General features: G+C 46.3%; 1 protein-coding gene across 9 annotated transcripts in view; it reads left to right on the forward strand.

Moving 5' to 3' along the window:
• The window catches only part of LOC134470265 (F-box-like/WD repeat-containing protein TBL1X), a 221,116-nt gene that overhangs the window by 168,694 nt on the left and 25,511 nt on the right, over nt 1–26,911 (forward strand). For all 9 annotated transcript variants that reach the window (XM_063244472.1, XM_063244469.1, XM_063244477.1 and 6 more), the window contains one exon: nt 6,207–6,314. In XM_063244472.1, the coding sequence (XP_063100542.1) occupies nt 6,257–6,314 (58 nt within the window). In that variant the 5' untranslated portion in view covers nt 6,207–6,256. The remainder of the gene's footprint in view (nt 1–6,206; nt 6,315–26,911) is intronic.

Consider the following 26,911-nt stretch of genomic DNA (forward strand, 5'->3'; position numbering starts at 1 on the left):
GTTCAAGACCAGCCTGGGCTATGTAGTAAGTTCAAAGCCAGCCTGAACTACATGCATATCAACACCCACTAAAAAATAAATATGAGAGCCCATTAGGTTGCTCAGGAGAGCTTTCAAAGCTGACTAAGAACATTAGCTATCAGGGCTGGCTACTTGCCATATACAGTATTCTGCTCTGCAAATTAGTAGAAAAACACTGAATCCCACAAGCTCTTTCTGGAAAGGAAGCTCAGCCACCTAACTCAGCTTCCAATCTCAGACCAGAAAGTGGGAGAGCCCAGTTGGAAATTGGGCTGCCCCCTGGGTCTCACACTGCTGGCTCTCCTACCTTCTGTCTCACAGAGCAGAAATTGGAGTTTATCAGCCCCAACCTCACTGTAACTAGTGTCACAGTGCTCACCCAACACAATCATCCTGGGCATCAAGGACAGAGGCAGCCCTGTCCTCTTGTACTGGAGCATCTTCATGAGGAGCATGGTGTTCACGGGAGAGTCACAGTCTTGTCCTCAAAAGCAGCCCTCCCCCTTCAGATGCACATGCAGAGCTCCAGGCCCTTTTCCCTCCATCTCTAGCATCTCTTCCTCCCCCTCATGGGCCTGGCTCCATCTGTTAAGAGCTCAACTTTTCACCAAGCCCATAGCTCCGTATAGAGGGAGCACTAGCTAGTGTGTGCAAAGCCCCAATCCCCAGTCATGCAAAACAGACTGACACTAAAGCCAGGCACTTAATGCCCTCTCCCATGTCTGTCCTCCCTGAAAGTCTGATGCCACCTCCTAACGCCATGTCCTGATCCTTGGGGGCTTTGCTCCTGGACCTCAGCATTATCTGCATGGTCTGCTTGTTAGACAGCTTCAGAGCTGTGTGCTTATGTGAATGTTTTCATGTGAATGTGTTTAGTGCTACCAAACACCAATTGTGATTCTAAGAGAAGCACAGTAATTTTGTACCTTACAGTTCCTTAACCACAGAAGAGTTATGGTGAGGTGCCCTGTGTGCTTTTTATTCCCTGAGGATGACATTCAGGGTGAGGCGATGACCATGGGCCTATGGGATGTGAACCTGCTTTTCCACAAGCTTCTTGTGCTCTTCCCCATGAGGTGTCCCACGAGACCTGCTGCACAGTATGCGTGGTAATTTAATAGCAGGCACAACAGGACTTATTTTGCTAATACATGCAGACTCAGAACACTCAAAACCAAGGTGAATTCACTGTCTCTTGGCTCTCATAGCAAAGGGCCTAGAGAAGCCAAATCCATAGAGACCCTCTGAGGGTTCAGGCCTGGGGCACTGGTGTCACTGGTGCAGACTTTCTGTCTACTCCTTGCAAGGTCCTGGCAGGCACAGTATCATGTCTGTGCCTCAGTCTCCTTATCTGTAACATAAAGAAAAGAGGAGCCCCACTGTCCAGGATTGATCCTTGCCATTGATCTGATCCTCCAAGGTAGAATAATGTCCTCTCCACTGCATGGTGTGCAGGGTCTGGGACTACTGGCTACTTTCCTGGGGTTTCCAGGTTTGGAGCATTTCCACTGCCAAACCTGCAAGGGGCACTGTGCTGTTTCTACCCTATCCCACAATTCTCAAGTGAGACTAACATTAAAGTTCTGTGTACCCCCCACCACCAACAACTCTACCCCAACTTGACAAAGGCTTTAAAAACACTTTGGTTGTGGAAAAAGTAATTGCTAAACTTCAGTTCAGATTGTGGATCAGTGGTGTTTGTTTTTTGCAAAGATTATCTAAAAGATTGTGAAAATTATTTTGCTGCATTTCCAGCAGCACTCTGGTCTTCTGAGCTCTGACCAGCCTCAGGCATTCCATCTGACATCTCTGAACCTTTCCCAACTCTCCCCACAAGCCAGTTCCAAAGGCATACTCACAACAATGACCTCTGTTGGTACCAAATTCTGCCTTAGTTACTTTTCTTGCTGAGACAAAATGCCCAACATTCAAAGTTAAAAGTGGAAAGGTTTATCTGGCTCACAATTTGTAAAGATTTCAGTCCTTAGTTGGCTGGTACTAAGGTAGAGGAACATCACAGAGGAGAAACAGTCCGTGGAAAAGCAGGGCAGATAGAAGACAGCAAGCAGCACATAAAAGCAACCTTAGCAGCTTTTCTTTCTGCCCCTTTTATATTTGATCTAGGCCACCAGGCTTCAGGCAGGTGCCAAAGCAGTAAGTGGACTGAGTTGGTAATCACACACCCTTAACTCCAACATGATACACTCTAGATCCAGCCATCTCTGAAAAAGCCCCCACCTATGATCCCAGAAAGCTTTGAGGTACATCTAGACACAAGCAAGAACAGGATATTAGGGCTGGAAGGAAATACAGAAATCAACTAACACAAAAAAGTGAAACAGTTGTTTTCTACCTATCTCATTGTGGGCGTTTGGGATTTTGTAATGGGGATTAAACCTGGGGACTTTGTACTGAGCTGTGTCCCCTTTCCTTTATTTTTTATTTTGACAGAGTCTTGCTACATTTCTAAACTGCCCAACTGGGCTCAAACTCTCTATCTTCCCTGTCCCAGCTTCCCAGAGTAATAATATTACAGGGTACACTACCACACCTGGCAAACTTTTAGTCTTTTGCTTTATTTTGTCTTGGTTCAAGATAGGATCTTACTGTTGTAGCCCAAGCTAGCCTCGAACTTGTACTCCTCCTGCCTCACCCTTCCAAGTGCTGGGATTAATACCATCTGCAAAGTGAACCTCAGAATACCTTACAGTTCATATTCATAAATGCCCAAAGCACAACAGAAACCACTTAGCATTGTGCCTATATTGGGCTTCATAGATGCAATTTCTCAAATGCATCTGTTTGGCTCTCCGAAATTACCCATTGAAACACCTGTCCTTCCACTATTTTGTCCTCACAAGCTGTTGATATGAAAACCAGAGGTTTCCAGGTGTTCGGGGTGTAGAGAGAACCGCATACCAGCTATTTGCCAGAGGAGTTGCATTCTCATACTACTGTACCACTCAGCTCCCAAAAAGTCTGCTGAGGACCCCAGCATTCTCTTACATATATTTTATGTTGTTTCACTGCTTCCCCTTGAGTAATATTTTATTTTTTATTACACTGTCAGATTTCATGGCTTCTTTTTGAGGGTCTAATGCTTTCTTGCTAAGGCTGTGTCTTACGAATGAATTTCCCAGCCATCAAACAGAAATCTCAGAGCAGATGTATATATTGACTGTCAAATTTTCTTTGGGTGTGTGCACAAGGGCAGTGCTTGGCTCTCACAGCAAAGGGCCTAGAGGAGTCATCCCATGGAGACGCTCAAAGGGTTAGGGCCTGAGGCAAATTAAACTGAAGAAGATAAGCATTCACTAGGACTCTAAAATTAATTTTATTTACATACCATATTTATTTTACCATTACTGGGGATTGAGCCCAGGGCTGTTCTGCCACTGAGCTACATCTCTAGGGTTGTTTTGTTTTGTTTTGCTTTGCTTTGCTTTGCTTTGCTTTTGTTTTGTTTTGTTTTGTTTTGTTTTGTTTTGTTTTGAGACAGTCTCCCTGAGTTGGCAAAGCTGGCTTCAAACTTGTAATCCTCCTGCCTTTGCCTTCCAAGTCACTGGGATTACAGGTGTCCAACACCACACTTGACTTGTTTTTTTTATATTTATTTTATTTTATCTTTAGCTGATCCAAACCAAAATTGTCCACAGTAAGGGGATACTTTGTAATGTTTCAATGCAGGCATTAATTGTATAATGTTTAAATCATGTTAACCCTTATCTCTTCAAACATCATTTTTTGTGGTAAAAATTTGCAGTCTTTTCTTCTACCTTTTTGAAATGTATAGTGCCAGGTTATTATTTGTAAACACCCAGCTGTGCAGTAGCACCCATGGTTGCTTCCACTTCCTGCTGCACTGTGACTGGGTGTCATCCCCAAACCTCTCCCGCCTTGCCCAGTGGCTAGTAGCCACTGTTCCACTCTCAGCATCTGTGAGGTCAGCTCCTGAGGTGTCCATATACAAGTGAGGCACAGCGCTTGTCTGTCCACGCAATGTGACGATCTCCAGTCACACCTGCACTGAACTCTTCACATTTTTATGGCCGACCAGCATTCCATGGTGTGTATGTCTCATGTTGTTTTCATCTACTTACCAGCAGATAAACCTCCTGGTTGCATCAGTGTCTTGTGCTACTGTGAATTTGAGGGTGCAAGCATCACTGGAACACATGGACTCATTTCTTTTCCTGTAGTGGTTGTGCTAAGACACATAGTGGTTCTAGTTTTTGTTTTCTCAGGAGCTCCTGTACTGTTCCCATAAATGGCCACACCCACTACATTCCTACCATAATGTGAGAAGGTTCCTTTGTGTCCACATTTTCACCAGCAACTGCTAGAAGAGAAGCATTTTTCAGCAAAGCTCCGGTACCTGGAAACTAAAATTCTGTTATGACTGCAAAATGAACTGTAGAATGAGACAACATGGAATGTGTTAATTTTCAGCAGCTGTGTAACAAATTAGCAAAAACTTAGCAAGTTGGAACAGTGCATAATTATCCTCTTACCACTTCTCTGGGTCAGGAGCCTGGGTCCCATGGCCAAGGTTTCATCCCACCTTCCTGCATGCATACTTGGAGCTCAGGCATTTTTTCAAGTTCCAGCTGTTGACTACTTGTAGTTTTTGGGAGTGAGGTACCCTACAAAGGCACATGGTGGCTGCTTGTGTTGTCAGGGTTGGCAAGAGAGGCTGTCCCTCGCATCTGCTAAGACACAGTCTTACAGTTAACCGATTGTGTTAGCTTTGTCACTCTGACAGAGTATCTGAGAAAAACCACTTACAAGGGGAAAGGTGTATCTTGGCCGTCAGTTTCAGCAGTTCCAGTCCATGGCTTTGTTTCTGGGCCCACAGTGAGGCAGACATTATGAGGGAGTCAAATTGCTCACCTCATGGAGAAGAGAAAGGTGCCCCCCACATTCAAGGAAACATTAACAAGGGTGTACCCAGAACTGTGCTTTCCTAATCTCCTCAGTGTTTCTTGGTCCAGTCAGATTGACAGGCAAGATTCACCATTGTACTGATGACTGTAGAGGGTCAACTTGTCAACCTCACCCAATGTGCTAACCTCCCCTTAGGCATAGCCTCTGCAGGAGAAATGAGTCCTGCCCACACACAAGTGGAGGGAATTACGTAGGGCAGGACTCACTTCCAGTCCTTCCATTCATTGTAAAATGTAAAAGTTTGCTGCCCTTGAAGGGACGCAAAATGAGTGACCTGCTGCCGACCTCCTCGCTCTGCTGACCAGCTGAGCACTGCTGCTGCTGGACTTGGTTGCCCATGCTGACAGATGCATTCTGGTTTAACCACAGTCACAAGACCTTATTCTTCCAGGTGCTTGGTTGTCCAGCTCAGATGGTTGTGAGGAAAACCAGACATGATATCTACACCAGCCTCACATGAAAGTGGCAGAAGCCATTTCCAGTCCACCACAAGGGTTCTGTGGAGAGGTGCAGATGCTCCGTGTGGTCTGACCAGCCACCGGAAGCCCTGGACTCCTGTAGCCAGGACATCAAGGCGGCAGACATGTCTAACAGCTCAGCTCCTTGTTTGTAGCGGTCTTCCTTCTTGCATCTGCACAGAACAACCACTGGGTTTATCAAAATTTGAGGAGTGAAAGACACCGCATTTCTTCCCTTTTCCAGGACTATGTGGCCGCTTCCGAAAGGCAATCAATGACATCATGGCCCGTTTAATGTACCCCTCCTGCTCGCGGCAGCACTGAGCATGTGTGCAGCTACGTGTGTTGCAGCTACTTTCACGCTAGTTCTCAAGTAGAGTGTAGATTTTCACCAATAAACAATCATTTGTTGGTTTTTGCTGTTGCTTCTGAATTTGGCTTTCTTACCATGGTTTTTACCTTATCCGCTCCTGCCTTATAAATTATGCCAGCTCTTCACTTAGATACAGATGTAGACAGAGTTGTACATTTATATAGATGAATATAGATATAAAGTAGTCTTTTGATTTCTTTGTAGTGCTGGGGATCGAGTCTAGGGGCACATGCATGCTAGGTGAGCACTTTACCACTGAGCTACAGCAAAACTGAACATGAATTACATGTTAATTACTGTCATGTGTGTAAGAAAATGGACGTTCATTACTTTGTTCAATCCCTGGAAAAGAACACAGAGAAAAATGCAGGTGGTATTTCAGCGTTCTCTCTGTGATTTCTTCCTAACAGAGGGTGGCTACCACTTCGTGAAGACCTCATCAACTCGAGGTGGGCCTAAGATGAGCATAACCAGTGACGAGGTGAACTTTCTGGTGTATCGGTATCTCCAAGAATCAGGTAAGAGGCTCTCTCTGGCCGTGCTTTGTCACAGACCAGTGGGATTCTCCCAGTGAGTCATCTGCTTTTGTGAAGTAAAACTTACTATGAAGTGTTAATGCATGAAGATATTTAAGACTTACAAAATGGCCTCAATGAACACTCATCTTCATGCGTTGGCACACCAACCCACCCTACTCGGGTCAAACCATCTCCGGTGTGGTATCCATGCCCGCTGTGTTCCCCTTCCTAGTAGCCTTACCTCATGTCACATTTCTGAATCCACTCCCAGGGATCTTGTGAATTTACTAAGCATGAATGTTTTCATAAGTGATAGGTAGTGTGGGTGGATTCATTCCCAGAGCAGTGTAACAAAGGACATGTGGTGGCAGTAACAGAAATAGTACCATCTCATCTTTCTGGGGAGCAGAGGTCCCAGGAAGTAGCAGGACCATTCTTCTGAGGGCCATGGAGAGAATCATATACCTGTCACTGCTTCTGGTGGTTTGCTGGCAGGCACAGGAAATCCCTGGCTTGTGGATGAGTTGCCTTGTCTCTGTGCCATATTTCTCTTGTGTACAGACTTAGTTCTAGTAAATCAAGGCCTTCTCACACTCCACTATCATCTTAGTTTGATTTTCTTACATCCAAACCAATCTGTTCCACCCAAATTGAGAGATGAATGTGCAAAATTCTGTGTGTGAGCTCTCTACTTCTGTAACACAATTCCTTAGATATACCAGCCTGAAAGAGGAAAGGTTGATTTGGGCTCACAGATTCAGAGATTTCTGTCCATCGTCGTCACTTGGTCCCATGGCTTTCAAGCCTATGGCGAGGCTGTTTTTCAGGACAGTAGGGCGTGGTGGCAACAGAAGCCTTGCCACATGGGGACCAGAGAAACAGGCAAGGGCAGCATCCCAGCATCCATGGCTCACTTTCAGTGACGTCATTTCATCCCATGAGGCCCCCTTAAATACTCCATCACTTCCCAGCAGCATTATGAGCTGGCCACCAAGCCAGCACATGTGGGCCTTGGGCTATGCCTCAGATTCAAACTCTAGCACATTGTTCTATGTATAAATCAGTTACCTCCCAGGAAACCATCCTCCACTGAAAATACCCTGGGTCAAACTGCATTGAATACTGGAGACTGATCCGGCCTGCAGATCAACCTATCCAGAACTCCTGGAGGGGGAACGGGGACTAAATAAAAGACATGGGGGAGACAAAGAGAGACGAAGGCAAGTCAAGATAATCTGATCAAGCCTCCAGTTTATTCAGGAAATGATCACACCTTTTATAGGCTAAGGGCAGGAGCTGGGACAGGAAGAGGTTAAAGAGATGAATACAACAGGGTCACCATCACATCCGGATACATGACGTAAGCAGGAGAGGATTATAGTTAATGTAGGCAGACCCAGTGCCCATAGGAGAGAGAGGCAGGGAGACAGCAATGCCTGTCACTCGGCTCCCTACAGGAGACCATTGCTTAGCCTGGCCCATCTGCTTTAGTTTGCATGTACTAGTATTTCAGGAGGGTTATATCCCGATAAATTCATCAGAAGTTGAAAATATTGTAAGTTGAAAATGGACCACATACACCATGCCTATGCCTTGCCCTAGTCCACATTGTAGTGCAGCACAGACTTTGGGTATTGTTCATGTCGAACATGACCAGGGGGCTCCCTGCATCTCTGGGGGCTCCTGAATCCATCACAAGAGACACTCATAGTATATAGGGCCAAGGATTTAGCTCAGCAGCATAAGTGGCTACCTGGCAAGTTGAAGGTTATAAGTTTGATCCCTGATACCAAAAAAAAAAATTATAGTATGTAGCCCAGTCCTGGAAAAAGACCCGGATGCAGAGCACAGACTGTACCATTATAAAGTTGATAGCCTGCAAGTTGAACTACTGTATGTCAGGGACTCTCTGTGCCAGGGTTAAGGTACAACCAGGTCATAAGCACCTAGGTGGCCTTTTCTAGACTCAGTCTAGATAGATAACATGAGCAGGCAGTGTAGCCACAGAGGATAGCACAAACCTGAATCATTGGTCAGATTATTTGTCCTACCTGAGCCTCAGTTTCCCCCTAAAGATGCCTAAGCTGAGCAAAAGTGTCCAAACAGATTGGGTGTGGAGTACATTATAAATAAAAACCCTCCTCATCCCAGGCTGGGATACCAGCTGGGTTATACATGGAGAACAAACAGTATGTATTGATATGTGACCCCCTCAGGCTGGCTGTCACCAGAACATGGTATGACAAATTAGGGTAGACACAGAATATGTGTCACCTCCCCCGCAGAAAGGAGTGAAGTGACAAAAAGTACTGAGACAGCAGCCCCAAGTCTGATCCCAGCCATGGCTTGGAGGACAACGAAGTTCCTTGAAAGCCCTGCAGCCCTCTTGGCTCCTGTGTTGCTTTAGAGAGCCTTCCACTCGGAAATGGGTCTACTCCCTGGTATGGTGATGGCAACAGTGGTCAAAATGTACAAACACAGCGGGTGGAGTGGTCCTCCCAGTATTTGTAGAAGGTGCATGTGAAAGGAACAGTACCCTGAATGTGGAGACTGGTCCCCTGGGGAGCAGAGCTGGAAGGGGAGATGCTCTCTGAATGAACCCAGAACTCTCCACCCCACCCATTCTCTGGAAGGTAAAAGTCAGCTTCCTAATGCTGTGTTAGTTTTGTTTTATTTGTGATAGAGACAGGGTCTCGCTATACAGTTCAGGCTGGGCTTGAGCTCACTTTGTAGCCCATGATGGTCCTGAACTCTCAACGATCCTCCTGCCTCAGCCTCCGGAGTGCTGGACCATTCCCCACTCACTCATGCTGTGTTTGCTTATGTTTGCCTCACGTTTGTTTACGAAGCCTCGGTAACCAGGCAGTGGGACAGGAGTTGGGAGAGTGTGTACTGACTGTCACAGACACAAGCTCTGAGATCTGTTGAGCGCTCTTCCTCCCCGGCATTGCAGCTTGGCTTCTGAGCATGGATGTTGTCAAACAGACTATCTTGCTTTGCTTGAGACTCTGTTCTAGAGGATGAGGCAGCCCTCTAGAGGCTGTTTTCAGAGGAAGAGGTCAAGGGGAGAGACAAAGTGTTCCTGCTGGAGTCCTAAGTTCTCATTTAGAGCTAGCTTGATCCCTGAAGTGGGGGTGAAGCCAGTATTTACTGAGAGACCTACTCCCCAGTCCATCAGAAGGAAAGCATCTCCTCTTCTGGGGAAGGAAGCCAGGAGCCTGTGTGCTCTGCCCAGCACCACTGGACCCTAACACCTCAGTTCTGTCCTCTGCAAAGTCATTCACCCCCAGCTATACTGTGTTCTGTCACCAGGAAACACTGCATGGCCAATCGTGCAGCTGGGGCTGTGGCAGCCAGTGGGACCTCAAGGGAAGAGCAGAGGGACAGCTGGTCCCCTGGTCGGTAAGCACCATCCCACCAGTCCATTTGGATGCAGTGGGCTGCAGGGGACAGGTGCGCCCGAGGCTGCCACCCATCTCGGGACAGGAGAGTAGGGCACTGGAGACCACACCTTCTGACAGCAATGTGGCTTCACACTTGGGAGCAGATTTGGAACATGGACATGTTTTGTTTTCTGCTCCCAGCTGTACTTGTCGAGTAACCTCAGCTTCTTTCCTGGCTTCCCCCAAACTGTGACACAGAGGTGCATCACCTGGCTGGCTGACATCACCATGCAAACATCACGTGGCTGGCTGACGTCACTGTGGGAACATGACAGACCTACTGACCCAGATCTATGGGTCCTGGTCAGCCCCTCCGTGTGGGGTCTTGAGACAACAGAGCATGGCGTGCTGCTTATTTTCTGAGTAGGAGGAGTAAGTCTAAAAGAATAAGTCTAGTAGAGCAGCTATGCATGCTCACAATTGTATGTGTTCCACTTAGAAAAGGCAGGTGGAGCAATAGGTGTGTTTATACCAGTGTCACCATGTGCGTGTGCATACATACATACAAGAGGAATACACTGGGCCATGACATTAGGACAGCTACATCACTAGGTGCTGACACTTGCGATCTTCCTGCATCAGCCTCTCAGAATGCTGGGATTCTAGGTGTGGGCCACCACACCCACCTGGAGAGGTGCTGGATTTTCATTGCTGTCCTTGTTCACTGAGCTCTAGCCAGAGAAAGTGATCCATATGTGCTGTTCATTTGCCAACTCTCACAGCTGCAGTGTCGTGGCAGTCTGAGAAAAGATCCTAGTTAAAAAGGAAGACTTAAATTATGTGCCAGGCACCTCTTGAATGAACAGCTTGAGTGCCAGAAGGGCTTGGTTTGGTTCCAACTTCAGGGAAGACTCTATTTGCCTCTGTCATCTGGGGACTATCTCACTGTCACTTTGGCCATCTGAGTAGATTTTGTGGGTGCAAGGTGAGAGAGCACTTGGTGCAGGGGCCCTCTTCTTGGGAGGGAAGCCAGGAGTCAGCCTCGTGACCCCCGTCAGCCTGCATGGACTCTTGTGGGCCGCTAGTCCAGATCACACATGAAACCAGAACTGTTCTCTCCAGTGAATCTAGCAAAGGGAACCAAAGTCCATTTCTGTCTTATTTTGAGAAGAAGGAAAAATTGACAAAGTGAGTCCCTGTGAGCCTGTCTTGGTTACCTTTCTCTCATTGCTGGGACAAAATAACCAGTACCCCGAATGAAGGAAGGGAAGGTTTATTTAGCTCACTGTCTATAGAAGTTTCAGTCCATAATCAGCTGGCTCCAAGGGAGGATGGCATGGCTTAGGTGCAACAATTCAAGCCGCAACCAGCAAAAGAGCCAGAGCAAAAAGTGGTTGGGGAGAGAAGCCTGTTTTCCTCCTTTATGTTACTCACAGGTCATCTTCCCTCCAGGTGTACCACTCACAAAATCTCCTTGCCCTCCTTTTATACAGGATGGGGATGTTTACAAAGTAAGGACCCTGACTTCCTGCTGAGTGTCTTAGTTAAACTTCTAAACTGCTAAGGTTGGCACAATAAAAGCCTATGAAGTGTTTACTCAGGGGATTCCTCCCTGAGTCCAGATTCTAAAGAAATCGCATTCTCTGAGATACATGTTTTTAGCGTCGAATAATTCACATACACTCTAAAGGTGCTACAGGTGAAACAGCAAGACAAAAGCCCCACTTCAGTGAATTTAGCTAGTAAGGACCTGGCTGTTCATGATAGTCTGGCATTTGAGATGGAAGGGAGTGAAAAGCACTTTGACTGCAAGAAGGCTGGGTGTAAAAAGATAAGGTCAGGGATTTAGCTCGGCAGTATAAGCACTTGCCAAGCAAGTGCACTTGAGGTCAATCCTGGAATTAAAAAAAGAGAGAGAGAGATGAGCATGGTGGAATTCAGGGAGCTTTCTGGAGCCCAGAGAGTTGCTCAAGGGCAGAGCCTACAGGGGTGACCAGCATGTCAACCCCTAGTCCTGCTGGCCATGAGCATTGATGGAGGATGGGTGTCCCCTGAGCAGACAGCTGAGTGAAGGGGTTTAGAGGATTCTCGTGATAGATGTCAGGGTGTCCTTTTGCATCCTCCACACTGGGCTAGCTCCATACAGCAAGTCCTTAACTTAAGGAATGAATTCCATTCCAGGAGAATTGTTCATAAGTCAGATTCATTTGTAGGCCAACAGTGTGAGTCTTATACAGTACCCCTATGAAAGTTCACAGGTCAGATGTTTGTCAGGGACTTACTGTGAGGGAGGGACAGAAAGATGGTGTCATGGAGAGTGGGGGTGACATCGTCATTCTTCTATAAAGGAGGGGAGGTCTGGGAATCAAACAGTTGTGGGTCTCAGTTGACAAGCTCAGAGAACACCAACACAACCCTGTTCCTCTCTGCATTCTTTATTTCATGTTTTTTTAAGTCAAGGCATAATTTACATGCAGTAAAATGCACCTTTTTTTCAGAGTACAGGTCTGCAAGTTTTCCCCCATGTACAGTCCTGTCACCAACTCCCCTCACCAAGGACTGCCACTCCCAAAACTGTTCTGTGCCCCTTGGTAATCAGTGCCTCTTCCCTTCTGATCCATGGTCACCACCATTGTATCCTGTCCATAGCTTTTTGCTTGACAATAGAACCACATAGCACATGGCTGCTAGAATGCATCCTGGAAGAGCCACCGTTGTTAAGGGGCTATTCAACTACTGTGACCTGACAGTTTTTCATACTCGGAGATCCTAGAGGAGTAGGGTGCAGCTCTACTTTTCACAGAACCTAAGACGACTCTGGTTTCAAACAGTGAACTGAGACTGGTAGGCCTCTCTGGGGACGTGGTATAAAAGCTGAAAACTGGATGTCACTGCAGGTGATTCCTTCTTCTGTGCAGATTCCTCTTCTGTGGTGTTCTCAGTCTTGAAAGGGTATTAGTGAGATAGATTGGGGAAAGTTAGGGCCCACAAACCTCAAAACCTCATGTGGAAGGTGCTGCCGAAGTGATTAGCATTTCATGTGCGTGGACAGACTGGTGGTAAAGAAAGCCATCTAAAATGAAGGCGCAGGGGTCAGGAACTTAGCCCAGTGGCACAGCACCTGCTTGGCAAGCATGAGTCCTGAGTTTGATTCCCAGTATCTGCCCCTGCCCTAAAAAAAAAAAAAAAAACCGGCAGAGGGGCTAAGCTTTTTCTGCTTTTAGTTGTCTACTGGACGTGTGCAAGACCAGCCTCTAGGTCACTTGCCAATCACTTGCAAGGCCCTGATTCTGTCCACAGCACCACTAGAAAAAGAAAGACAAGGAAAGCACTAACCTGAAAATATGAGTTTGATTCCAGCCATCTACTACGGAATTTGGTGTGTGCACAAGAACAAGGTGACAGTAACCCAAAGGCAACTGAGACATTTTCACCCATGTAGGCCACACCATGGCCTGGGTCGCAATAGGGTGTGCTTCCCTAGAGTGCAGCCATGTTGCAGCTATGCTGGCTTAGAAGTGGACAACCCCGCAAACTTTCTGGAGCTGTGCAAAGCCAAAGAATAAGAGTTGTCTGGAGGAAACAGCAGAAGCCACGTGGGTTATAGCCTCCATGTTTGCAGTCTTGGGAACAAAGAAGACTTTGGACTGCATATGCCATGCCCACTTAGCTGGCTCCTCCTCGGTAGCTACCTTGAACAATCACTGCATTACACTGGAGGGACCCGCAGGAGATGAAGGACCGCCTCTTTCGGGGGGGGGCAGGGGTGAGGGTGGGGTCTATGCATGACTTCCTCCCTGACCTCTTTCCAGCTAGTGTATATATGTCCACTGTGACCTGGATGCACAATTCTGCCTGAGCTGCACGGGCGTATTGGTGCTAGTATGGGGAATAGCCTCGTCACAGTGCGTTGCGTAAGGTTTTCAGCCTGTCCTCAAGAGCAGGGTTTCAGGGCCTGGGGATTTAGCTCAAGCAACGTAAGGGTCTGCCTGGCAAGTGCAAGGTCCTCTGAGTTCGATTCCTGATTCAAAAAAAAAAAAAAAAAAAAAAAGAAAGCAGAGTTTCTGTACCTCTATGCTGGTTATATTTGGGACTGGAGCGTTGTTTGTCCTGAGCCTTGGTGCTCAGCAGCCTCTGCTCCCTGGATGCTATGGAGGGCATGCTCCCTCTGCACCTCTGTGACTGTGGCTCGTTTTGATTGGTGGGGGAGAATTAGTAGGACTCTGATTTGCTCCTCTTTCATCCCATCTTCTCCTTGGGCTGCCCAACTCCTCAGGGGCAGAACTTGGTGCAGGGCCCGGATATGCTGAACACGGTGCCTGTTTTCATCAAAACTTTCCAGATGATTTCTCCCCCTGAGGAAGGGGAGTGCCTGCCAAAGGCAGTCTCTGGCATCCAGTAAAATAATTGTCAATAGACTTTCAGGGTGAGTGTTTTTCCTGGTGTGCTTGGTGAACAGGCCGGATAACCAAAAAAAGGCTGTTGCTAGAGTATTCATCAATAATCACATCTGCAGAATGGTTAGGCTGCTTCGCCCACCGTCTCCCAGGAACCCCCAAAACAAGCGAGGCCCTACTGTGAATCTTCTGGCTATGAACACTTACTATGCGAGGCACGTTGCCATGAATTCAGGAAGATCATTTTAATGGCTCAGCTCTTTTATTTTAAACAAAAGTTCAGAGCTTATTGTTCAGCTGAATCTCTAAAAATATTTTTTGACTCTTTTACATTCTAATGTGTTTCTGTCTTTTTTTTTTTTAAATAGGCTTTTTCAGAACAGGGGCAGGAAACCTAGTTCTCAGAGGTGACAGCAGCCTGTGCTTTAGAAATATAAATAATAAAGGAAAACATGAAGTTGGCAAAGTAAGAACTGCATAAAGGCCCATGGTTGGATTCATGGAAAGCAGTGTGGTCTCGTGTGATAATGTAACCCCATTAAGTGTCACTTGTACATTGGGGTTTGGATGCCCGGGGACCTCAAGTCCACCCTAGACTGAATGCTTTTGGACTGGGATGCATGGGCTTAGCAGCTGGTGAGCTCACAGTCCAGTACAGCAAAAGCATGCACATTATAGTGAGTAAAGGGAGGAAGTGTGAGGCCATTAGAAACTGACAGCTTCAGGTGTCATTTCCTGGGGAATAGCACTGAGGTGAGGTATAATGACATGTGGTGACATGTGGCGACATGTAATGACATTGATGTACAGTGATGCATGGCGACGGGTGGTGACACTGGATGTACATTGACTTGTGGCAACATGTGATGACATGAGGTGAGGTGTGATGACACATAGAAACATACAGCAGTATGGTGACATACAATGACATATAATGACCTGAAGCGAGTGGCAATGATGTGTAGTACATGTGACGATAGGTGGTGACGTGTGATGATGGGAGACGACAAGTGATGATGTGTGACAATGTCTGATAATGTGTGGTGATGCATGATGATGTGTGATGACATATGGGTGATGTGATGCCTGGCCATGTGTGATGACGCATGGCAATGCATGGTGACATGATGATGTATGGCAACGTGTGACATGCTGCAACGTGATGTGTGGTGATGCAAGGCTAGGTGTGATAACTCGTGGCAACATATGGCGATGTTCTGATGCAGTGACATGCAGTGATAGCAACGTGTGAAATATATGGCGATGTGGTGTTGTGTGACAACTTGACAAGCAATGATGCCTGGCAATGTGTGATAATATATAGTGATGCATGATGATGTGTGGTGACCTATGGTGACACATGGCGATGTTGTATGATGTGTGGTGACATAAGGCAAGGTGTGATGACACATGGCAATGTGTGGTGACATGATGATGTGTGGTGACATGTGGTGACATGATGATGCTTGGTGACGTGTGATGATACAAGGCGAGGTATGATGATGCGTGTTGAGGTGTGATGATGTGTGTGGAATATTGCCAGCCATGGGCACTTACTTGAGATTGGGCATCTATGGAGCTGCAGGGGACGCACAGTATCTGGGATCTGGCTGTTCACTTATGATCCCTCTTGCCTGGCTGCTACTTGTAAGCCAATGCCTCTTTCCTATAAAAGACTATTTTCCTGGCTGGGATTTAGCTCAGCGGCACAAGTGCCAGCAGGGCAAGCGTGAGGTCCTGAGTTTGATCCCCGGTACCCCACCCCCAAATAAAAGAATAAAGGAAAACATGAGCTTCATTGAATAATAAGACCTGCATAAAGGCCCATGGTACCAACCTTGGATTCATGGAAAGCAGTGTGGTCTCATGTGATAATGTGACCCCATTAAGTGTCAGTTGTACATTGGGGTGGGATGCCAGGGAACCCAGAGTCTGCCCCAGACTGAGTGCTTCTGGACTGAGACACATGGGCTCAGCAGCTGGTGAGCTCACAGTCCAGTAGAGCAAAACCATGTACATAAAACTGTGTAAAGGGAGAAAGTGTGAAGCCATTAGAAACTGACGGCTTCAGGTGTCACTTCCTAAGGAATAGCACTGGGGCGATGTGTGATGACGTACCGTGACACACAATAATGCAGGGTGACGGTGGATGACGCGAGGTGATGTGATATGATATGTGCATGTTTACGTATGGTGATGCGTGGAGACGTGATGACATGCCAACGTGGGATGCTGTGACGATGTGAGATGCGTGGTGACATGGTAAAGTGTGGCGACATGTGATGCGTAGTGACGTATGCTTTGCGTGGAGACGTGATGGCAGGCAATGTGAGATGCATGATGCCCTTTGGTGACATGTGGCAACGTGTGATGTGTGGTGACGTGTGGTGATGCATGGAGACTTGTAACAACATGAGGCAACATGTGATGCGTGACGTAGATGCAGTGGTGACATAGGGTGACATGGCAACATACGGGGATGGGTGATGATGCGTTGGGACATGTGATGCATGATGACGTACAGTGACGCGAGACAATGTGTGATGATGTGAGCAACGTGGGGATGTGTGATGAAGTGTGGCGACGTATGATGAGGTGGGACGTGTGGCAATGTGTGATGACATCAGGCAACATGAGCTGATGTATGGCAAGTGCAATGACCTATGATATGTGGTGACTTGTGACGCCATGTGATGACGTAAGTCGATGTACGATGTTGTGAGGTGACCTGTGATGATGCGTGTGGAGTATGAGCAGCCATGGACACTTACTTGAGACTGGGCTTCCATGAAGCTGTGGGGGACGCACAGTATCTGAGGTCTGGTTGTTCAGTTACAATCCCTCTTGCATCATTGCTACTTGTAAACCGTAAGCCGATGCCTCTTTACTGTAAAAGACTATTTTACAACCGTGTTGTTTTGGTTTAATGACAGCCACTTACAGTTGCATAATGTAAGAATACATACTTATTGCTCTTTTGTGTGCCCAGATATTCATAACCATCCAGATACCTGGTTCCAGTTTAATTTTGGTGGTTCAATCTTAATGAAGTTTACTTTTCTAATTTGTTTGTGGGCACAAACCAAGATTCTGGTTCTTTTCCTCACTCCATCTTTTGTGGTTTAGATCTAAAACATTCCCTCAGTCTCATTTGGGTGTTTGGAGGTGGGACCAAATTGAAGGAGACAGGGGAGGGGAGATCTAGAAAAGTGCATTCTCTGCCCTTCCTGCTTCCTGACTGCCATAGGTTAAACAAGTTTCCTCCATGACAGGCTTCCACCGTGCTATTTTGTCCTCAGCTGGCTATGGGCTGATCTACTGGAAACTGAACCAAAGAAATTTCTCTTCTTTGAAATTGCAGCTTTTGGATATTTTGTCCCAGGAATGGGAAGGAAATAAATAGGCCATCTATTTAAATGAGTTCTTTTACATTTGTCAGGACAGAAAAGATCTCATTTTCACTAAGTCCATAAAAAACAAAATTTTAAAATGAAAACCAGCAATATTTTGCAAATAAGTCTTGGCCATTCTTGTGGTTGTTAATTTGTTATAAGAGGAAAACAATTTGAGTAAAAATCATTGTTTCTAATTACAGTGGCTTAAATATGTAGCAAAAAAAAAACCCTTTTGTTTTAACACACACACAAAAGGTTAGATTCTGTTAAAGATGTTTGTAAGACACTTAAATTATCCCTTCCTACTTTAAAGGTTGTTGATAGGCCAGGCATGAGTGGTATGTCTGCAATTCCAGTATTCTTGGAGGCTGAGGCAGGAGGACTGTGTGAATTCAAGGCCAGCCTGGGCTACATAGCAAGACTGTCTCAAAATTAAGAAGAAGGGGAAAGGGGGTGGGGATTTAGCTCAGTGGCATGAGTGCCTGCCTTGCAGGCAGTCATGAGTTCGATCCCCGGTACTGATAAAAAGGAAAAAGACAAAAAAAAAAAAGAAGAAGGGGAAAAAAGTCACTGATGATGTACAGAAATCAAACACAATTCACATTTCCTGTTTTAAATAAAATAGCAACTTAGCAAGGCACCTATTTACAAAGTTCACCATCACACTTCGGGCCTGCTTGCCCTGAAATGCTAATGTGACCTTAAAACTGTCCAGCCTTAATGTTTATTTCCTGCCAAGTTCCATTCCCTTTCCCCTTTCCAGACCAGTTAACAAGCAAGTGGTCTGGACTGTCAGGCACAACTTGGTTGCTTTCCTCTGAGGTCCCTGGCCATCACTTCATGGGTGCCTTCTCTTCCAGCCACCCTTATTAAAACACATTGTCCCCAAGGTGGTGTCCTTTCTTTCCCCTCCCACATCTGTATCTGTTCAGTGTCCTGCTCTGCTGTTGTCCTCATTCTGAGTACCCCATCTCTGCCCATCCAGGGACTCCTCCACATCCCAATCCCCACTCCACTCCCATCCTACACTGCTTCCATTCTGATATCTCAGGTGACATTTCCTCTGGCTTCCTGTAATCTCACACTCACTGTCACTCCTCTGCCACTGCTTACCTCCAAGGAAAAGCTGCTTCTACTCTAGATTCCCGACCCAGTCTGGCTCAGTCTCTGAGCGCAGCAGCCTTGGGTGATTTATAGACCCAGATTGCTTTGTCACAGACCTAGAGGCCAGAAGTCCAAGACAAAATGGGGCAGTTGACAGATTTGGAGTCTGCTGAGAAGCCACTTCCTGGGTTGTAGGTGGCACCATCTTGCTGTATCTTTACACGGGGGCTGGGGAGGCAGCCCTATGGGTCTCTTTTTATGAAGGTTCTGGTCCCATCAGGAGGCTCCCGGCTCAGGACCTCAGCACCTCGTGGCCCCACCATCTTTAAGGTGAGGATAGCAATGGGGGAATCCATTCTGTCCCTAGCACTAACAGAAATGCAGCTCATGTGCAAATGCTGCTTTTCCATGGTACTTTTTCCACTGCCCCGTCTTCTAACCCCTTACCCATACCTGTCAGCAAGTCCCCTGTTCTACTCAGTGTCCCTCTATCCATCATTGCTATGGCACAGTGGCAGGAGGTGCTACTTGTTGAGCCCTTGCTGTGTGCCAGGTGTAATTCTAAGCACTTGATAAATTAAGCTGTTTTTTTTTCCTCCCAACTCCGAGGAAGCTGAAACAGCTCCACCCCTTTTGGATGAGAAACCAGGGTATTCAAACAATCTACTCGCTGCCAGAGGTACAGAGCTACCTTTCCAAACAGGCCAGAAGGCTCCAGCACTTTCTTATTCATTCAGTCTTCTCTGTAATTGACAACTAAAATCATACTTATGCTGCACCACCCAGTGTTTTGAAATATGTACGCATAGCACTTTGGCACTAATTCACAGACGCATTACCTCACACACTTAACATTTTTCATGGTGAAAGCAGCTAACCACTTTTAGCAATTTTGAAGATGCAATAAGTAGTTCCCAACTGTGAAGCTCTTGGGCTTGTTTCTCCTGTACAATGAACCTTTGAGTTGTTTGACCAACAGCCCCTGGTAACCACCATTCTGTGCTTTGTTATTTTAGATTTCGCATAAAAATGTGTTCATGCAGTAGCTGTCTTTTCTGTGCCCGGCTTCTTTCACTTAACATAATATCCTCCCACTGCCTCTGTGTTGTGATTGTCAGAATTGCCTTCTTTTAAAGGCTGAATAAGACTCCATTCCATACACAGAAACACAGTATTTTCATCCATTTGTTTGATGGACACTTTGATTGATCCCCATCTTTTGGACACTGAGTAGCTCGGTAGTGCTTCTTTGAAATACCAATCTCATCTCCTTCCTGTAGTGGAATTGCTGAATTGCAATTGTTGTTAGGTTTTTTTAATTTTAAAAAGCAAAAAGTTGTTAGTTTTCTGAAGTGTTCCATTATGCATTCCGTAATGACCATATCAGCTTACATTCCTGCCAGTAGTACATAAGAGTTCCTTAACCACGTATCTTTACTGCACTTGTCATCTTTCAGCTTTTTGACAGTAACCTTTCAAACAGACGTGAGGTGATAGATCGTTGTGGTTTTAATTTGCATTTCTCCCATGTGTAGTGATGAGAGGCATTTTGTTCATATGCCTGCTAGCAGAATCTTCCTCTCTTAAGTGATTTTTCCTGAATGTACAGTGTGATAAAGTTGCTGATTTATTCACTAACATTAAACCTTGTGTTCCTGAAAAAACTTCTCTTTGCCAGTAAGTTTTGTTCCTTTTATATACTGCTGAATTTGGTTAGCTAGTACCTCATCTGCTGTTTTTGCATTTACCTTTCCGAGAAAAACCAGCCTGAGATTTTTGCAGTACTCTTGTCCAGTATGGGTGTCACAGTGATGCCAACCTCAAAAAGTATGTTGGGCTTTTGAAAACTTTCCTACACACTGATTGGCCCTTCCAGACCGACCTTGGTCTCCTGGAGATTGGAGTTGAGATACCTTTCTATAGCGGGCCAAGTGGTAATATTTCAGTCTAGAGTCTCAACTATCTGTCTACATTTTTAGCACAAAAGCAGCCAGTGAAAATACCTAAACCTGTGAGAACATATGTATCCCAGTAAAACTTTATTTACAAAAACAGGCAAAGAGCCAGGTTTGTCCCAAAGGATGTAGCTGAGTAATCCCTGCCCAAGATTGGTAACAGACTCCCAGCATTTCCTCAGCTTTCCATGTAGCAGAGTGTGTGTAGTGAGCATTCTTCACCTGTTCTTCTTGAAAATTTCTGTCTCTCTCCCATCATCTGAACTTTCATTTCTCAACCTCCGTACTTCTCTGCCATTTGAAATTTTGCTATATTTGTGTGTACCTGGAGTATTTCATAAGTATTAGTTAACATTTTCCCTTACATTGAACTAACTTTTTAAAAACATACCAGTGGACATCAGTGTATTAGTTCTGTTCTGTGTGCATAACATATGTTAAAGAGGCTATTAAATTGTCAAACATTTGTCCCTGTGATCACATAAAAGTATTTTGAGTACCCTCGAAGTCATGAGCCCCACCTGACAGTTTTTGTTTGTCCAAGAACATGCTTATCACCCTCTGCTGCTGCATAGATGTCACTAGATGTTTCCACGGGTTGTTGCTGCATGGTGGCTTTGCCTTCTCTGCTAGGCTTAGAGCACAGATGAGGAGAGTCTAATTCCTGCACTGGGGGACATTGTGACTATTCAAAGAGTTGTCTGTCACCAGAGCTAATGCAGGTGATGTTCAAAGTGGATACCAGGAGAGGACTCACAGCTGAGACAGTGTGTGAGCTGGGTCCAGAGCTAAGAAAGCTGAGAGATTTGTGTAGCAATAGCCTTAGGTACGTGTATGTATGCATGCATGCATGTATGTGAGTGCATGTGTGTAAAGGTGTGTCAGCACACCTTTCCCATAAAGAAGCAGAGAGCAAACATCTTCATCTCTGTGCTTGTATTATGGTCTCTGGCACAGCAAATCAATGCTACTATTGCAGGGAAAAGCAGCCATGGTTAATTTATCAGCTCACAAATGTGGCTTTGGCGCTGCTCCAGTAGAACTTTCCTTGCAAACCCCAAGTCTGCCTGTGAGCCTCTGTTTGCCAACCCCTGATGCAGACAATTTAGAAATATCCCTACTGTGCTCATTGGCTCCAGATGTCTATTGGTATTCTAAATATTCAGGTCTGTTGAATTCTCAATAAAAATTCTGCTCTCAGAGCCTACAGATTGGCTGTCCTTGATATTTGTTACAGCTAGAGATACAAACCCCCCACCCTGCCTCTGGCTGCCTGAGTTTTAAATGTCTGCAGAATAAGTTGTATTTCTAAGCACTGGCAAGTGATAGTCGAGCAGGTTTTGCTGATGAATCAGGTCAGCCTCAACCAGGCATAATGGTTCACTGTCTCACTCAAATGGTTTTTGAAACCATTTGAGTTTATATGTCAGGTTCCTATGTAGACTTTTTCCTTTCTTGTGAGACTGCAGCACTTTTCATTCCAAGAGGACCAGACTTTACTTTTGAAGTTTTCACCATCCTTTTTTCAAGGAGGTCTTTGTTTTAGCTCTTCTCTGATCATTGAACTCATACCCCCTTTTCTCCTGGAGAATATTCTCACCTCCCCTGGCTGACCTTCCCTGTTCCTGTGAGTTATGCATGACCCAGTGCGGGTAGCTTCTCTGCAGCAGCCCAGAATCCAGCAGAAAGGGAGCTGAGCAGAGTTTGGGGGAATCGTTTCCCTGGGTCTCTGGTTTTCAACAATGGTGGAGTCAGTGGGATGGTGGGCGGGGACTTCTGTGGCTGTCACTCCAGGAGGAAGCAGCACCTGCATAGAAGTCAGGATTCTGAGCTTGAGAAGACAGACTGTCTGTAGGCTCTTTGGAGACATTAAGGGGGCAGTGGTGTCAAACCTATGGCATGTGTGCCACAGCAGACCATTTGCATCATCAAAAGCTCTAAAAAGTTCACCACCAGTGCCAGGGATTTAGCTTAGCAGCATGATTAAGCACATGGTTGTGAGTTCAATCCCGGGTACAAAAAAAAGGAAAAAAAAAAAAAAGTTCATCACCACTGCCCTAGGCATTGTCTGACTCTGCAAGCTGCTATAACAAAAGAGCCCAGACTGGGTAATTTATAAACAACAGCTGTTTATTGATGAAGTTTTGGAGGCTGAAAGTCCAAGGTTAGGTCCCAGGAAGATCAGCGTCCAGTGACAGCCTGTTCTTGGAGCTGGTACCTTCTCACTGTGGCCTCACCGACAGAAGGTAGCAGGGAAGCTTGTACGTTTATCAGTGCCTTTTAATCTCATTCATAAGGGTGGAGCCCTCACCACTGTCATGTTGGGTACTGGTTCCCAATCTATGGAGGGAAGTGATGTTCAGACCCTAGTGGGCCTCTGTCTCCCTGTTTCAGAATGAACATGGGGCCTGGGTCTTGTCAACCCATCTTGTACTAGTCAGGAAACACGGATACCAGTTCACAGTCTTCTGTCCTAATTGGAGGATTTCTGTCATATGATGCATCTATACCAGTCCTCAGGGTACCCCCACAGCAGTAAAGGTGGCATACTAACTACAGCGATCCCTGCATCTCCAGGCTTATGGTGCCACAATTTATAATAGCCAAGCTATGGGCCCAGCCTAGGTGCCCATCACAGATGAATGGATGAAGAAAGTGTTATATTTAGACACCGTGGAGTATTATTTGCCATAAGGAAGAACAAAGTTCTGCTATTTGCAAGAAAATGGGTGGATCTGGGGACCATCCTGTTGAACAAAATAAGCCACACTCAAAAAGCAAAACCCTGAGTGATCTCCCAAAAGAGATGACGGAAACTAGGAGAGAGGCTGTTGTTACACCTGAAGAAGGGAGTAAGAGGAGGTGAGCAGAAGGGCAGGTGATGGGGGAGTAGAGGTGAGCAAAATATGTACCCTGACATGCTCCAAAGAGCTGTGAAATTGGGGAACAAGCAGGGCAGGGGGAATAGGGAGAGGCAGTGAACAGAGCATGTTATGTGCATACATAAACCTGCCAAAATGAAACCCGTGGCTGTGTTTTCAAAAGAATTAGAGGGGCTGGGGATTTATCTTAGTGGCGTGAGCACTCCCCTGGTAAGCACAAGGTCATGAGTTTGATCCCCGATTCCCAGTTTAGCCCCACACAGGAAGGGGACATGGAAGCCTAGCCAAGTGACATGGTGCGACCCTGCCCCTCAGTGTCAGGGATCTCCTGCTCCTCCAGACTCACTTTTCATGGAGCCTCCCACTCGTCTTGGCAACATCAGGGCACCAGAAATAAGAAAGCAAATGGAGCTCTGTAGGGGTCCAGCCTAAGAGGGGGCACTGATATAAGGCTGAGTGGGCAGGAGAACTTGTCTTAGTGGTAACCTATGACCATGTAATAACGTCAATCATAAAGGGTCTTTTGTGTGCCCTCCAGTGTGTGCCCTCTTGGGTCAGTCTAATGAAATACCCAAAGGAAGCTGCTGCTTGCAGAAAAAAGGTTTCTTTTGACTATCAGTTGTAGAAGTTCACAGTGGATGGGCCACATCCCATGGTGGCCTCATTGGCAGACTTCTGAGCCAGTGCAAGGCATCAGGTGGAGAAGATCAGCCCACCATGTGCACCTGTCCTTCTCTAAAGCCACCAGGTCCCTGTCCTAGGTCTCTACTCTGTGACTCTGCTACTAATCAGAGGCCCTACCTCCCAACACCCTGAGCCTCTGAGGTTTGGGAAAGAAGTTTGCATGGTGCCACTAACTGTAGAATTAATAGCAGCTACCATGTTGCTTTATTAGATAAGTATGGGCTGCATATTTGATGCATTCTTTAAGACCAGGCAATGGGGGAGGAACAGTGGGTGGGTAGGGAAGAGGGAGTGGAGAAGAGTAAAGACCTCAATGGAGGAAGCAGAGTGCAGGGCGGTCAGCTCCTTCATGGAGGAACATTGCCCTCAAGTGGGCATCTCAGTTATTGCGGAGAGTGTGTGTGTGCATGTTGTGTCTGTTTTTGCAGAGGGTTTTTCGTGTGTGTATTTGTTATCACAAGGGTATGTGTGTTATTGCAGAGGGATATGCATGTGTGTGTCCATATTTGCAGAGGGCGGTGTGCACCCATCTGTTATTGCAGAGAGGGGTCTGTGTTATTGCAGGTGTGCATGTCCAGTATTGCAGAAGGGTGTGTGTGTGTGTGTGTGTGTGTGGTATTGCAGAGAGGTGTGCATGTGTGTATCTGTTATTGCAGAGTGGTTGCAGAGGAGCATGTGTGTTATTGCAGAGGAGTGTGCATATGTGTCCATTATTACAGAGGGGTGTGTGGTTGTGTTATTGCAGAAGAGGATGCATGTGTCTGTCCATTATCAAAGAGGAATGTGTGTTATCACAGAAGAGGCTGTGTGTTATTGCAGAGGGGTTTGTGTGTCTGTAAGTGCAGAAGGGTATGCACGTGTGTGTCCATTTTGTAGAGGGGTGTGCACATGTGGTCTGTTCTTGCAGAGAGGTGTAGTGTTATTGCAAAGAGGTATGCATGTTTGTGTCTGTTACTGAAGAGGGGTGCATGTGTTGTTGCAGAGGGGTATGCATGTGTGTGTGTATGTTCTTGCAAAGGGTGTGTGTATCATTGCAGAGGAGTGTTCGTGTGTGTGTCCAGTACTGCAGAGGAGTGTGTGTGCATATGTGTCCATTATTGCAGAGGGGGATGCGTGTATGTGTCTGTTCTTGCAGAAGGTGTATGTATCATTGCAGAGGGATGTTCATGTGTGTGTGTCTAGTACTGCAGAGGGGTGTGCATATCTGTGTCAGTTATTGCAGAGGGATATGTGTGTGTGTGTCCAATATTGAAGAGGGTTGTATGTCAGTGTGTGCATGTGTATGCATCTCTTATTGTAGAACAGGGGGGCTGTGTGTGTGCATGTGTGATCTGAGGAGACCCCAGCCATCAGCGGTCCCATTGTGCTGACTGGAAGGGAAGCAGATGCCTGGCAGCAGCAGCAGCTCCAACTTCCAGCCCCCAGGATAACATTCCGAGCCTGAGCTTAGAGGTGCTGCCTTCACCAGAGAGCAAAGGACCCTAACCCAAAATTCCAAGCACAGTGTCAGATGTTTGCTCCCCATCAGGGGAAACTGAAGAGTGTAATAGTTTAAGGCCATGCCACAGGGTGTCTTTGCCCCCTTCTATCTCTGGCCAGGCAGCTGAGTATGGGGGGTCCATGCTACTCCCTACCAGAGCTCCTCCCCCAGGCCTCTGTTTCCCAAGGATACTGATCCCCCATCACCTCTAGGTTGTTGTGACCTAGCTCCAAGAGATTCGATGCCCCTCAGGCTGGTGCTGCCTTTTAGACCCTGACAAAAGGTTCTGGATCATTCCCAGTTCCCTCTGCTCTCTCCTGGCACCCCCTCCAGTGCCGCTAGGCAGCCCCCATTACCAAGGCGTTTTGTTTTTGAACATTCTTTCAAGTGCTGCCTTCATCCAAAGCTTATCTGGCAATGTCTGAGAATTTGTAATCATTTCATTTAGTAGCAGCTTCCCACACAGGCAGTGAGAAATGAAATGAGAAGGGAGGTGGAGAGTCAGCAGAGGACTGGGGCATAGCCCAAAGGCAGAACACTTGCCTAACATAGTTCACTGCAGGTGTAGCCCTGGCGTCCTTCCCCCATGCTGGGAAAAAATAAAAACAAAAGGAAGAATTCCTGAAAGTGACTCATTATCACCTTGGCCATCTCAGAGCTTTGCTTTTTCCACTGAGATTTTAAACTGATCTGAACTGGGGCCTGTGACTACCTGCAGTTGAGTTTGTGTGACAGACATTGAATTAGAGCATTCAGGGCAAACTTGCCAAATTTGCTTTTTAATATAGATAGCCCCAGGGTAGAATGCTTCAACTCGAGATTTTTCATGGTGATGCAAAAGTGATAGGAGTCCTGGAGACACTTTACTGCACATGCCAAGTTGGGATCTTTTCCCAGGGTTTGAAGTAGGCAGATGATCTGTGCTGATGACAGAGCTATGTGATCACTTGAGGAAAGAACCATCCCTCTATGGTGTGCTGTGTTGATGGCATTTTTTGGATATTATGATTTTTGTCTTTGTATCTACAAAATGCCCATCTGTTAGCTTTCTGTTACTGTAACAAGGTATATGAGACAGCCAGCTTATAGTGAAGAAAAGTTTATGTGAGCTCCTGGTTTCCAAGGTTTCAGTCTCTGGTCACTTGGCCCTGGAGTCTTTGGGCTGGCTATGAGCAGAGCATAATGGCAGCTGCATGAGGTAGAACAGTATGGCTTACCTCAGAGTAGACAGGAAGCCAAGAAAGAAACAGGAAGGGGCTGAATCCCAAAACCCTTGGTCTTGTACTTCCCTCTCTCTGCTTGCTTGACTCCAAATCG

This window comes from Cavia porcellus, unplaced genomic scaffold, assembly GCF_034190915.1.
Source record: "Cavia porcellus strain 051 isolate PalLab524CR breed Dunkin Hartley unplaced genomic scaffold, mCavPor4.1 scaffold_61, whole genome shotgun sequence".
Classification (NCBI taxonomy): domain Eukaryota; kingdom Metazoa; phylum Chordata; class Mammalia; order Rodentia; family Caviidae; genus Cavia; species Cavia porcellus.